The sequence below is a fragment of the Cavia porcellus genome, unplaced genomic scaffold, assembly GCF_034190915.1.
Source record: "Cavia porcellus strain 051 isolate PalLab524CR breed Dunkin Hartley unplaced genomic scaffold, mCavPor4.1 scaffold_32, whole genome shotgun sequence".
NCBI lineage: Eukaryota > Metazoa > Chordata > Mammalia > Rodentia > Caviidae > Cavia > Cavia porcellus.
The window spans coordinates 35,665,273-35,680,323 of NW_026947515.1; the positions used below are offsets into that span (position 1 = coordinate 35,665,273).

At 36.4% G+C, this 15,051-nt stretch overlaps 1 protein-coding gene across 3 annotated transcripts in view; it reads right to left on the bottom strand.

The window, feature by feature from the left end:
- Window positions 1-15,051, bottom strand: part of Rabep1 (rabaptin, RAB GTPase binding effector protein 1) — a 140,667-nt gene that overhangs the window by 87,752 nt on the left and 37,864 nt on the right. For 2 of the 3 annotated variants that reach the window (XM_063242162.1, XM_063242161.1), the window contains exon 2: window positions 8,954-9,082. In XM_063242162.1, the coding sequence (XP_063098232.1) occupies window positions 8,954-9,082 (129 nt within the window). Of the gene's footprint in view, window positions 1-8,953; window positions 9,085-15,051 lie in introns of those variants that run through there. The other variant, XM_063242163.1, reaches the window with a different exon arrangement.

The window sequence follows — 15,051 nt, forward strand, 5'->3', positions numbered from 1 at the left end:
AAAGCTGGTCTGGATTTAATCTTATAGCTCTCAAAGAACAAATGTACAACTTTCAATCCAAGTTCACCTGTCTTTAGTCTTTAGGCTGAACTGGAGATTAACACTTCTCCCTTCCCTCAAGAATTGCGCTGACTAGCTTTTAGAACAGAGGGCAGACTGATGAGTTCTACAGTACAGATAAGTTCACTGATAGACAAAGCATTCCTGGGAAAACTCCTTAGGAGTTTAGTAAGAATTTTAAACTTGGAAACAAGTATTTACAAATTAGGCACAGCTCCAACCCTTAGAGGGCTGTCTTTTGTGTCATGATTTCTCTCCAAAATACTTTGCCAGGCCAAGCACTATTCTCTGAGAGATGTACTATCTGAGATTTTAAAATGGAATGTCTCCCCCAATTGACATGAAATTTTGTTTTAGTTTTTTTTCCTCCTTCTCCTTCTTGTTTGGTGTTTTTTGGGGGAGAGGTTATTTTTTTTTGGTTTTCTTCTTAAAATAAAATGGATTTGAAAAAGAAAAAAAAAAAAGAAAAAGAAAATGGAAGGCCTATAGCTACGTATGGTTCCAAAGTCACAGGCAATTCCTCATTTCGTTCAAATCAGTTTTATACTATGTTGTTTTGTATGAATTCTCTGTATGCAAAGACATGGACAACTATTTGGAAGAAAACAAGAGACAATATGATAGATAGTGAAGATCTCAGGTCATCTAGCTTTGAAATTTGTATTTCTTACATTTCTTTCTTATCTCCTATTTTGTTCTGTTTTGTTGTGTTTAATTTTACCCCCTTTAAAATAAAAATTAAAATAAATAAAAAAGAGGCAAAAATGGGAAACATTGTCATAGGTAAATAGCTGCAGTAGGGCAGGTTGGAGCCTTGGCAAGCTTTCTGCTCCTATTATTTTCAATTCATACTTAGTGCCAAAGAGTACCATCCAGTCTCTTTCTACACCCAAGCCTGCCTTGTGCACCCCCCGTGAAATAGTTGAAATTTCCTTCAACAGTCTGTCCCTTTAAAGGGAATAGTTACATGTGGCTATCAACACAGCAGTTTAAAAAACCAGGTTTTAGCTATCAGCTGTGACCATCAAACAACTACTGCTATCAAGCAACAGTGACAAGTCTGTATAGCTGGGCACTCCAATTAGACAAACCATCAGCCTAGGACCTGTCTTAAAAAAGGTCTTTGTGGGCGGGGATGTGGCTCATTGGTAAAGTTCTTGCTTTGCATGCACAAGGCCCTGGGTTTAATCCCCAGCACCAAAAAAAAAACAAGATAAAACAAAACAAAAAAAGGTCTTTGCTTTCACAGGTGCAGAAAATTTTTATCCTTTCAATCCTTATTACAAGAGATCTCTGTTACCTGATCTACAAAATGCTCTGACTATTTAACTTAAAAACTGTAAACTGTAATTCAACTTGGCCAAATACATCTGTGTGCACTCTGGTCTATGAACAACTGTCTTATGTGTGCCTGTCTATCTGTAAAATTTGTGACTGGCTACAATATTTACAGATGTTTTTGTTTGAGCTCAACAATTATTTTGCCTTTTAAATTTTTAATAAATTTAAATTTTTTAAAACATTTGTCCCTAACCTAAATTAGCTTATAGATGTCATCAGTTAAACTCATGCTCCAACTTAGGTTGCCAATTGACCTAAATGATGTCAAAACTGGTTTTACAAACAGAATGCATATTGTGGTCTACATAAAATAACTTGAGAGCCTGTCATTGTTCAAGAACAAAGTGCTGTTATAATCTGATTCTCAAAGATCAAAAAATGTGTTGAGATGATTAAGTGGGGACCCCTAAGGCTTAAGAAAACTTTTGGACAAGACTCCCGTTGGTGAAAGCAGCAGCTTCCTGGAAATATTTTCTTCCAGTCTTTTCACTAATGGAACTCTAATAATTTCTATAACCTTATGGGAGACATACCCCAATAAATGTTACTGAACATATTATTATGACAGGTTTGCATTGGCCATCAACAAAAGGTTAAGTCTTCTGTCAATAACACAATAAATTTTTATTAAAAGATGCTCTTGATACATAACCAAATCACAAAAGTTTCCATACAGTTGTGACATTTATTACTTCTAATCTTATGGTACACTAAATGTATTTATGCTTTCCAGGTGTACAGGTCTTCTACAATATAAAACTGGGATTGTTTATGGTGATAACCTTTTTATAGACGCAGATATGCGCCTTTCTCTTGTGCTCTAGCTTCTTGTGATAAGAAGTATATGTCCAACTAGCATGAGACCACCAGTCAGATGAGTTTCTTTTTTTAAAAGCGTATGTGATGTTATATATGTGTCATTACATTTAAAGATGCTCAGGCACTGAGCATTACAGATATCACACACTTCTTTGGTGACATCCCAGTAAATATAACTAATTAGAGGAGAACTTATTTATGTATTAGATAGAGACAACTGATGAAAAAGACTGTTCTAAAAAAAAAAAAGAGGGAGAATAGGCTATTCTCTATTAAGATAGACATTTATAAGGCTTTGTTTTGTTTTTTGCAGTGTTGAGGATCAAACCCAGAGTTTTGTGCGTGCAAGACAAGATCTCTACTATTCAACCACATCCCCAGCTAAGATAAACATTTAAATACATTTCATAGATAATATGATTGCTACGCTGATAGACTATGTGTGGCTCTTGATCTCAAACTAAAACTTTACTCAGATGAAATTATAATAGTTAAACTCCCAGCCCCTACTGCAATACAAATGTCACTGATCTTCTCTTCTGGGTGTTCAACAACCAAAGTTTAGAGATGCGAACTAAGAAGGTAACTGGGCTAAGAATACAGCCAATATTTTGGCTCTGGCCCTCTGAGGCCGGCCAGAACCTACTGACGAGGGAACATTCTCCGTGAGATCTACAACTTTGATGAATCATCAAACCTCCTGAGCAGGTAGACTGCTGGACTCCAGAGAACAAAAATCAAGAAGTGTACAATGTGCCAGAGCAGAGTCACCACAAGAGAAAGTCCCCATGCTTTTTACAGAAAGCAGCATGGTCAAGCAAGGCCACGTTCTGTCCTGACAGCTAACATTGACACAGCAGCTGAGATGCTCTGCATGATTCCAAATCAATGCCTAAGGAGGCTTAACTACCTTGATAGACAGAGAGATTAATTTTAATTAACACAAGCCTCACTTGAACTTGATCTTAAACACCCAGCAGAAAATGTAACCAAAAAATGTGCTTAAAAAATTCCACAGTAATAAATGATATATAAAAAAGGGGGCTCCAATCACTGATCCCTTCTGACAGCTTCCAGCTACATCAGTAGTTGACAACTGTTATGAGTGATTAAGAAAAACTACAGTAAAATCTATAAAAGCTCAACAAGAATCTTTACATCTTTAAATTCTTCAGCTAAAATTATCCTTCAAAACCACCAAATTGTATCTTCTTACAGTTAAAAGTGAAGAGACTTATCATAAAATACTAGATTCCATCAGTAGAGGGGTTTAAGAGCGAGTGGGTTACAATCACTATTTCTGTTCCCTAAGAACAGCTTCTACACTTGGATCTTTCCCCAATCTGCCTTGTGTTCCAGTGCTCATGCTTTGATTACACCTGCTCTAATTTCTTGGAAAATTTGTTTATTCTTACCTAGATGATGCCAAACTCCAAGTGATGTATAAATGGAACCAATGATAAGTATGCTAGATTCCTTTTACCAGGATCCACTAGATCAACCTTGTAAAGACAGTTTTAACTGCTAAACCACAATACAACTTCTGTCTGAGGTCCATGATATCTGAGAAGGTCCCTCACTGCAGTCTCTCCTGCATAAACCCTTTTCAGCTCAAAGCAACTAGACAGAAACTATACACCTTTTCCCCTAGCTGCAGTTAGGGATAGCTCTTCAGAGGGGTAAATGTTATAGACAGCTAAGTTAATTATAAATATTACAGACAGTTAGACAGGGCTGCGCCCTCAGCAAAGAAGACAAGTGTGCCTGGAGGCACAGTCACTAAAGAGAGGTTTCCAGAAAGAGAGGAACAACTACACACATAGCTCCTCTAGACATGAACAGCAGTGACTGACAGTCTACAGTGGCATCAATCACCTTGGGTGGGGACCCAAACCTCCCTAGGTATTTTACCCTCAGAGACGCAACAGTTCAGTTCCCACTACTGCAAAGTATCAGAACCAATAGTATTTTTTTTAAGTTAGTGACAAATAATTGTGTAACAAAATCTTTTAACAGGCTAGGTGATACAAAGTCTGTTTTCACCAAAATAAAAGACCTAACTGAGTAGTTAGCTGCTAGAGCAACAACAAAAGAAACTTAAGCTACAGTACTATGTAATTTCATGTGTAATTTAGAAAGAGCTGAGAAATAAATAACTGCTATAATAAAACTTTTTGTTTCTATTTATTTATGAGACCAATGGTTCTCAGCACTTACATCTATTTAAAAATTAAAAACTGCATCACTCTAATGCTAAAGCCCATCTTTTTCTATCCATATACACTTTTAATCTACAGATTAAGGTTAATTGGAAACATTAGTATCTTATGAAGGCTGCATTTCCAATAATGTTTACATTCAAATAATCCTTAGATGTGTGAAAACTAGTATACCTGATTACACATTTCTAATAGCTAGAATAGCATCACAATACAGAAACTGACATGCATATTTTCATTACAGAGAACTCTGACCGAATTACGTTTTAGACTTTCAAGTACAAGATACAATTTTAGGTTGATTCTCCAGGCGTAGTACCTGAACCAACAATATCAGCCTCACCTGGTTAATTTGCTTAAAATACAAAATCGAAGACTTAGTAACTCTGGGGCTGGGCCACAGCAACCAACCTTTAGTAATAAACCTCACAGTTAATTCTAACGTAAAACCACTTTCAGAACCACTTTTAAGAACTAAATTCCAAGCTGGGTGTGGGGGCATATCACTGTAATCCCAACCACTTTGGGGAGGCTGAGACGAGAAGCAGCAGTTCAAGGCTGACCTGAACTATACTGTGAGACCCAGTCTCAAATAAATAAACAAAATAAAATAAAATTCCAAGAGAGATGTGAAAAAGAAAACCTAACCCAAGAAGAAAAATAATGTAAAATGTCTGCTAATGTGTTTATCCATTTTCTTTAAAATAGATAGTGCGATAGATATTAAACTATATTTTGATTCCACTGGGTATATTTAAAATCATGACATTTTAGTTTAAATTGGTTTTTTTTGGGGGGGGGGGATGTCGTCTTTTTCTTCTTCTTTTTTTTTTTACTGTTTTCTTTTTTGGTACTGGGAATCAAACTCAGGGCCTTGCATTTGCCAACCAGGTGCTGCACTGCTGAGCTACATTCCTGGTCCTTTAGTTTAAAAAAAATTTTTTTTATTTAGTTTAATTTTAAGTACTGATAACATGGCAAAATATAACCTTAATTATCTTTTTAATGTAAAATATTATAACACAAATTAAAAACTTGAGTTTATATAAGTATATAAATACTTTGTAGATTAAATAAAAAGCTATATGATCATTAGTCTAGAACAGGGGTTCAGGGCACTGGGGATTTAGCTCAGCGGCATAAGCGCCTGCCTTGCAAGCAGGCAGTCATGAATTCGATCCCCAGTACTGATAAAAAGGAAAAAGACCAAAAAAAAAAAAAAAAAAGAACAGGGGTTCCAAATTGTGATCCTTGGACTACCAGTATGAGAATCATCCATGAGATCATTGGAAATGTAAAGTTTTAGTCTCTGCTCAAATATACTGTGGTTAATCATTTCTCCAGGTGATTTTTATCCATGTCAAAGTTTGAAAGACACTGTTCTAGATTAGAGCAGCTTTCAAAGTTTAGCATGCATGTGATGAATCACCACAGAAAGCCTGTTAAGACACTTGCCAATGGGACTTTTTTTTTTTTTTTTTTTTTGTCTTTTTCCTTTTTATCAGTACCAGGGATCGAACTCTCGACTGCCTACTTACAAGGCAGGCCCTTATGCCACTGAGCTAAATCTCCAGCCCCTTGCCAATGGAACTTAATTGCAGTTTTTGATTCAACAAACGTGCATTAGGGACTTATGAGAAACTTCAGCCCTGGCTTTTCTGTGAAAAGATATAAATAGTGCCTCCATCTTTTTTTTTTAAATTTTATTTAAGGAGATTTAAAAAAAGCAGAGAAAGGGTACAAGTTATACAGATTTACAGAAAAAAATAAACAGTAGGAAATCACTAGTTAATGGATTACATATTGTCATCTTAGAAACAATTGTTCAAGGGGCTGGGGATTTAACTCAGCGGCATACGTGCCTGCCTTGCAAGCAGGCAGTCGTGAGTTCGATCCCTGGTACCGATAAAAAGGAAAAAGACAAAAAAAAAAAAAAGAAATAATTGTTCAAGTCACAAAATTAAAGCTTGTAAAGTGGACATTCCAACAGTGATACTGCAAACAGTTCTGTTCAATGATCCAATAAAACTCAGTGATATCATTTTCTATCTTATACACTTAAATATACATGCAGTTATATCATTTAGAGCACTTTCTTTTCCTCTCTTTTGTACAATGACAATTACACATTTTGGGTTTTGTTGCTCCCACAGTTCTTATTACTTTTTTGGAAGGGAGTAGAACCAAATGTGACCTAACAGAACAGAGTCAATCAAATCAAAAGAGTGGACATAATAGATAATGTAAAAGCATAATACAAGGTGATCAATAATGGTTACCATAATGCCTCCCACTATCTCTTAATAGAATTGCCTATATCATCAGTTATAATAAAACTGAACAAAACAGTAAAGAACAAAACTGACAAAACCAAAACATTGGAGACATTATAGGTCTTCAAAAGTAGATAAAAGTCAACCAGAATGGGCATCATAATGAATCTCAGTATCTTCACAGCTGTTGCCTAAACTTTCGAACCTGGTACTATCAAGCAAAACAGAATAGGGGGACATCAGTCAAAAACAAGATGGTGAGAGTAATACAGGGCTCCAAATCAAGACAATGGAAAGTCAAAGTGGGTTACTATAATATATCCTGCTATTTTCTATTTATTTTTTCCCTTAATTAAAAGGATAAAAATAAAAAATAATGAAGTGGAGATTGAGATAAAAGAGGGCATAACAGCAAAACAGCGCAGATCAAAACATAACCATTTAAGCAGAAGAGTGTTTCACCACAAGATAATCCTGACATAAAAGTAGTTACCATATTGTCTCTTTCCTTGAAATCTTTGAGTATAACTTCGTATACTGTAGCATTAGTGCCTCCATTTTAAGCTCTCATTCACCACAACCTCTCACACAAGAGTTAAAGAAAATGTCTGCTTGGCTCAAGATTCTGGGGACATGGCTGACAATCAAAGATAACCATCGATAGCCCAGGACTTTCAGTCCCCATATACCCATTCTCCCCTCCCTTAGCAATCTTGCCCAGCAAGCCTTCAGCTTAAACACGTGAATTGGGCTAGACTGTGAACCATAAAACCAGCCAATGGGGGGGTCAGCTGCTTCTCACTCAGTAACACATCTCTGTGTATCCACCTGCTACCTCATGCTAAAATGTGCTTAAGCCCTTCTGCAGAAATAAAACTTGCCTTGTCAAGATTTTTTGATGTTTGAGTGCTTATTATTGGCACCAATAAAGTAAGTCTGGGGATGTATTTCCAACACCCAAATATTTGGGGTTTCTCCTTTTTTAGCACTAGAGACCAAATACAGGGTTTCTGCACTGAGCTACATTTCTGGTCCATTTTTTTGAGACATGTTCTCATTAAGTTGCTAAATTGTCCAGGCCATGCTTGAATTTGTGATCCTCTTGCTTCAGATTCATGACATGCTAGGATTACTGGTCTGTCCAACTAGGCCACACTCAAGTATCTATATTTCTAACAACTTTTCCAGGCAATGAGGATGCTGATACTGCTATTCCACAATCATATTCTGAGATCCACTGGTCTAAGGAACTATGGAAACCGTACTCACATTGTGCTACGTTAATATCCAGAACTTTCCTTGATCCTTCAAATTAGGTCCCCTATCGTATTCTCTCATGCGATTTGCCTTATATGCTTTCCTTTTTAACAACTTATCACGCAGTCATTCTCCATCTGTTTTCCTTACTTCATTCACTCACGTTAAAGAGCCTGCTGCTCTTTCTGCATACCAAGAACCAAATAAGACGTATGCCTCACGATAGGTACTTATTAAATATGTACTAATAAATAATTAAACATTTGTTGAATTAAGTCCATTAAGTGTCAGCTTTAATATAGCATAGATAAAACTGTTATTAGCCAATGGGCCTTGATAGCCCAAAGCTATATCAACTAAGAGCACTGAAAATGTTACATCTCAGGACTATGCAGCCTATTATACTAAATATCAACACTCATAGTAAAAAGACAAGAAAAAATTGGAATGCATTTTCCATCTGTGGTTTGGTTTTGTTTTTGTTTTATGAAACAGGCTCTTGCTGTGCACTCAGGATGGTCTTGAACTTGAACTCACTACAGGGCCCAGGCTGCCTTGCAATTCAGAGATCCTCCTGATTTGGTCTCCTCAGTGTTGAGACTACTGGTATGTGCTACCACATGCAACTCATCCATTTGAGTTTTAAGTGCATTCTTTTTTTTTTTTTTTTTTTAACAGTGCCAAAAAGTTTATTTGAAAAGTGTGGGGGAAATGGGTATGGGGGAAATCAGCTTTGCTGAGTGAACTTGGCCAAACAAAGAGAAACAGAGGGCAAAGGTATATACCACATCTGGAAACACAGTTCAGGCTACTGTATGTACAAACTCATGCACAACAGCCTTTACATTCTTCACCCTAGCCTTTAAATACTGTTCTTCTGCACTACAGTGTCAGAACACAAAAGATCAAAGTTCTATACTACCAAAACAGCTTAAAATTTTAAGGTAGATTAGCAGAGGAGATGGAAGAGACTTAGGAACTTACCCTCTTTGGCCAAATACAACTCCTTAAATTTTGCTCTCTTTTGATTAAATTCTTGCTCAAGCTGCTGCTGTGCACGTAAAAACTCTGCATTAATTTTTTCCAATTCTGCTACTCGTTGCTGAAGAGAAACTGTAAAACAAAAAATTAGTTAACAAGCAATAATTTTGTTTATAAATTAAATTGCAAAGATAAATTATCTCAGCTACAGGGGCTGGGAATTAGCTCAGCAGCAAAAGCGCCTGCTTTGCAAGTACGTGGTTATGAGTTCAATCCCTGATACCAATAAAAAAAATTTATTTCAGCTACATACTGTTACACATGAAACAAGTAGTCAAGCTCTTTCGAAGATCCATTAGTCTAGGAAATTCTAATTTTAAAAAGAGGAAGACACTCCTATTAGATTTAATACACAAATTGTGAATAAGCCATGTGTAATGAACATCACATATACAGAGTATCACATAAGACCAATTTCCCCAAAAAAGAAAATAATGAGCTTCTAACATTATTTTGTACAACTGACAGAACGGGCAATCCACTGACAGAACTGTTAAACACTGGGCTATTTAAACTGCTTATTGAATTGTCAATATTGCTATTTCCTGTATCTCTCAATTGGTATGAAGAAACATAATGGGTCCCATGATTCAGGTCAGCCATACCATTCCGAACTATTCCTCCAATTTCAAAATGATACATGGCCACTACAATCAAATATAAAGGATACCTAACGGCATATTCTATCTGAACTCTCAAATACCAGGAGATTAGCTGGTTTTTTTGATTAATCACTTACTTAGGGGCCCTAAATATGGCCCCAGCTCATTAAATAACTGCCTATTCTGGCCAAATCCAAGGGTGGTTTTGGTTGAAGCACAAACCCGTGGCCTCCTCCTTTGCTCCCATACTCCCAAAGCAACCTAGCCTTAGGTCTATGACTATAATCTTTTTTTTTTAACTTTATTAGTTCATGTTGTAGTACATAAAGATTACATTCACTGTAAGGGATTAGTACATGTACCTAATACATTTCAATTTCCTTCTTTTGCACCCTCTATTCACTCATTTTTACACCGTCAGATTCACTTATTTATGACATTATAAATTATCATATAAACAGATTAAATACCAGACGAAGGCCAAAGAAGATATAAAACATGTAAGACAATCATACTAAGTCATGGTACACTTTTAGATACACCAGATTGGATTACAATATCTTATTTTAAAGAATATTGGTACATTAATTATCTAGACCAGCAGAAGTCACAGTTTCCTACTATAAATCATCCTCAATAATAATAACTTACCTACAATTTTACCTACAATAATAACTGAGATTATCTTAGAAGGCCACCCTCTTTCCCCGACCTACTGTCATTTAATTCAGAGATGATTTTTTTTCTTTATTTTGCTTTGTTTGTGGTAGTGGGCCTTTATACTAAGCTATAACCCAAGCCCCTCCTCTCCCAGCCCTTTTTTTACTTTTAAAACAGAGTCTCCCTAGGTCACTAAACTGTCCAGGCTGGGCTTGAACTTGTGATCCTCCTACCAGTATGCTGGGATTATAAGCATGTGTTACCATGCCAGACCAGAGTTGATTTTATAATGCATAGAAAAAAAGACTAGAAAAATGCATCAATTACTTATCTATAATAACAGAATTATGGCTCATAAATTTCTTTCATATATTTTTCAATGTTCTCTACAATGAGGATATAGTTACCTCCAACCACAAATAAGCTAAGACCAATATTTGTTCATCTCCACGATATTTCAAAACCAGCTTCATCATAGATTTAACAGTATTACTGTAATCCATGGTAGAAAGAAGAAATGAGCACTGATTTGAGTTTCATATCATTAAAAATAATCATTTTGAGAGACAAGTATCTACAGAATCTTACGTCAAACAAATGACATCTGAGTATTTGAAGAGAGTTGGAAAATACGCTGGAAATGGGATATGTGCAATTATCTCAATTTCCCATTTAAAATCATGAAGAAAAGCTACTCTATGTGCTCTTTATTTTGGATTGTATTTTCATTGTTAAATAGCTTTTCTACTTTGCACCTTAATAGTAGTGGTAGTTATTCATCATCGTACAAGTAGGGAAACACTTTGATGACTGAAGAAAGGAGACAATCATTCCATATGTATATGTACTTAATCACGTTTTACATTATAAAAACATTATCTGTCAAATTAAAATAAATAAATGGAGCTGAGAGTTTGGCTCAGCGGCGAAAGCCCCTGCCTGGCAAGCATGAGGTCATGAGTTCCATTGCCAGTACCATAAATAAGTAAATAAATGGCCAGGTGTGACGGCACACACTCGTAATTCCAACCCTTTGGAAGCTGAAGCACAACTGTCATGAGTTCAAGGCCAGCTGGGCTACACAGTAAGTTTAAGGATAGTTTCAACTGCACAGGAAGACCTTGCCTCAAAACTCCCAAAATAAAATGAAATGAAATGAAATAAACGAGGACTGGGGATGTAGCTCAGTGGTAAATGCTTGCCTGGCATGCATCAGGCCCTGGGCTTAATCTTCAGTACTGCAAAAAAGATAAATATATAACAAGATCCTTCTGCTCTTACTTTCTGCTAACTATATCTCCACTCCATCCCTACCTTTCACCAAACCACATATCTGCACTTATAACATACTCATGCCACTCAACATTACTACACTTGTATTTAGGTTAAACAGGGCTAATGGAACGACAAAACAAAAATGCAGCTACTCTAAAACTGCAGCCACACACTGAGTGCATTTTCACTCCTCCAACCCCATCCCAGCTCTGACCCACAATGCAAACCCAGTCTACACCCACGTGTCTGCCTGGCTCTCATCAGGCCTCAAGACAGTTTTCAATTCCAGGAATCAGATTCTTTTGAGGGTGTACCAAGCTACCCACTATTTTCTTTTTGGTTTTATTGTTAATTTGAAAAAGTAATAGTCAAAAAAAAAGTAGTAATTCATCTCAACTACTTCTAACACTGCAAATCTACAAAAGAGGTGTTAAATAACTGCATTATGCAAGGATGCTTCTAGTGCTACATTTAGAAAAACCAATTCATCTTCAATAGAGAGCAGAAAAGTTCATAGATATGTAGGCATATGGTAATACACTGGAGCAAGTAACCACCAATCAAAAGTACCTCTCATCTCACAAAATGCTATATTATTTTTCTAACATGGTGATTAATAATTCACAATAAATACCTAATAGTTCAAGTTAAAAGTACTTAGTATGACACACAGACAAAATTTGATGCACCTGTAAGTGGTATTTACTTAATGAATGAAAAACTTATCCAGTATCTCTGTATGTAGCCACAAAAGACCACAAGTCACTACCAGTCTCATGATTCCAACTCAGTTCCATGTTCAGATTTCCAGCTCATACCCTTTCCTACTACCACATGTCTTCACAGCATCACAGGCAAATTGGTAAGTGTCAGTGTCAACCTTCAATACTAACCTTCTAAAAGTTAGCAAATCAGAGTTTAATTTATCAGCCTTCATAAACCATTCCACAGAGGCTGTTACCTTCAACTGTTCCCAATAGGGAAACTATTTAATGCAATGGTCATTTTTAATGCTTGACATTCAAAGGGAAAAATTACTACATCCCTTACTCAAAACCTCTGAATTAAGCAACAGCAATACACAAGGGGGGAAAATAGGAATATCATAAATGATTTAATAAGTCTTAGGTATTTTCCCTAATTCTGACATGAGAGAACATGCCTCAAGCTCTGTCCCACTATTACATACCTCTAACAAGGTAAACACTGTACAGTGTTAAATTTGATGAGATAAACACACAGATCAAGGAATAAAGCAGAGGCTGGGGATTTAGTTCAGCGGCATAAGCACCTGCCTTGCAAGCAGGCGGTCTTGAGTTCGATCCCCGGTACCGATAAAAAAAAAAAGGAATAAAGCAATCTAGCTCGAATTTTACTGCAAACAAAATGGTTTTAAAGATGTCCAAGATCCAGGAAAGACCTATTTCAAGCATTAGAATATGGTGCCCGTGAAGAATGTGAACAGCTCCTGAAACCCAGAGGCCCTGGCTTGTGTATCACTGGGTTTAAAAACTACCGCCAGTGCCAGCCATTCAGGAAGCTAAGCAAGGAGGATCATTTGAGTGCAGGAATTTGAGGTCACCATGAACAACATAGCAAGGCCACATCTCTTAGGAAAAAGGAAGAGGGGACAAGGAAAAGGGGGAGGGGATAGAGGAGAGGTAAGAAAAAAGGAAACTAAAGTATGGTAGACACATCCATTGAAAGGAATAGTATCAATGTTGGAAAAATAAAAGAATGAATACAATTATGTACAGTACTATGTGATCTGTGAACAAATAAATAGGAAAAAAGTCTGCACTGTATTTTCAGCCCCTCCGCCCCCTTTTTCAGAGAGACGGTCTTGCTAAGTCACTACACTGTCCCAACATGTGATCCTCTCACTCTAGGCTCCCAGAGATCTGCGATTATAGGTTCAAGCTACCACAGCTAGCAATGACTGTAATTTCTTATCGCTTCATTTCAATCTCTTTGCTCACAAAAGGATACATAACTTATTTCAATGGTCTTACAATATTTCAACCCACAAAATAATTTTTTTGTTTTTGGAGTTTGGGGGAGGGTCCTGGGAGTCCAACTCAGGACCTTGTGCTAGTCAGGCAGGCGCTGTGCCGCAGAGCTATATTCCCAGACTCAAAATAATCACTTAAAAATGATTATTGCACTGGGATTTTCCTAGAATTAGCAATTTGCTAGAAATTTGCTAGAATAAATTTTCAAAAATTCTCAGTTAGTAAACTACAATCTCTCTGTGCTGTGAAATTTACCACCTCCATAAAAGAGACTATCCACTATTATGCTTAGTATTCCTCGAAGAGGAAGAAGGATATAACTAGAGAATGCTAATCACAAACAAGTAGCAGTCTAAATGCAGGCAACTGGGTTAACATTACCAATCATTTAAATATTAGAGCAAAACAGATATAGCATCTGGGAATCAATCTTTTATTCACTTTTACTATAGTACTAAGATAATCACAGTTCGTCAGTATACGAGAAACTGTTCTATTTTACATAAGCTCATTTCACTTTTTATAATACCAAAGACACCTGACTTGACCAACTGTAAAATACTGCATACTTTTACCATGCTCATTTACTCAGATAAACTTGTGCCAAGCCTGAATAACCTTAGCTAAAAATGTTTACATAGAACAACTGCTCAATATTCTCTGATGCAAAATAGAAAACCTAACTCTTTTCTTTTTGCAACCCTCTTAAGCAATTAAGTGTCATGTTAGTTTGTGTAGAAGATAACACTTAAAATGTTAAATTTCAAGTAAGAAAGCCAATTCCTTCTAAAGATGAGTTCATATAAGCTACCAGAAGTACTTAAGAAGGAAAAATTTAAATGAAAGAACAAACTAGTTCTGTAGTGTTAACTGGAGAGGGGGTTTAGATAAGGAAAAACTAAGATTTTTCAAAAGAGTAAAACACCATTAAGGAAAAGAAGAAACAATGGTAAAGGCTGGTTGGGGAGGAGAGGGCAGCGTTAGTTAGCAAGGACAGTGGTAGACACACACACACACACACACACACACACACACACACACACACACGCACGCAAATATTTTTCCATTTCCAACCCCCTAAGGGTTTACAGCTTCTAAGTATCTGCAATGTGGAGCTCCCTGGGTCTAATTTTTAGCCATTACTAGTTGATTAGAAACAATCACAGGTTCATAGTACTGCAAAGATTTTGAAGATTCATTCTAGTCCACTATATTTCAAACTTGAGTATAAGTAAATTGCTAAATCAATTAGTGATCAATTTTTCTTTTCAAAATAATGATACAACAGAGAACATTAGAACCACATTTAACATTAGTATGTCATTTCATATGTCTTTTTCAGATATAAACATATGTGGCTTAAGAAAAAAAAAGCCTGTGCTTTTACTGTTGAAAGCGGACTACATAGTTGAGAAGTCACCAAATCATGATTCATACAGAATCCATTCCTACAGTATCACAGATAGGTGATCATGTGGCTTTCATGAGAATG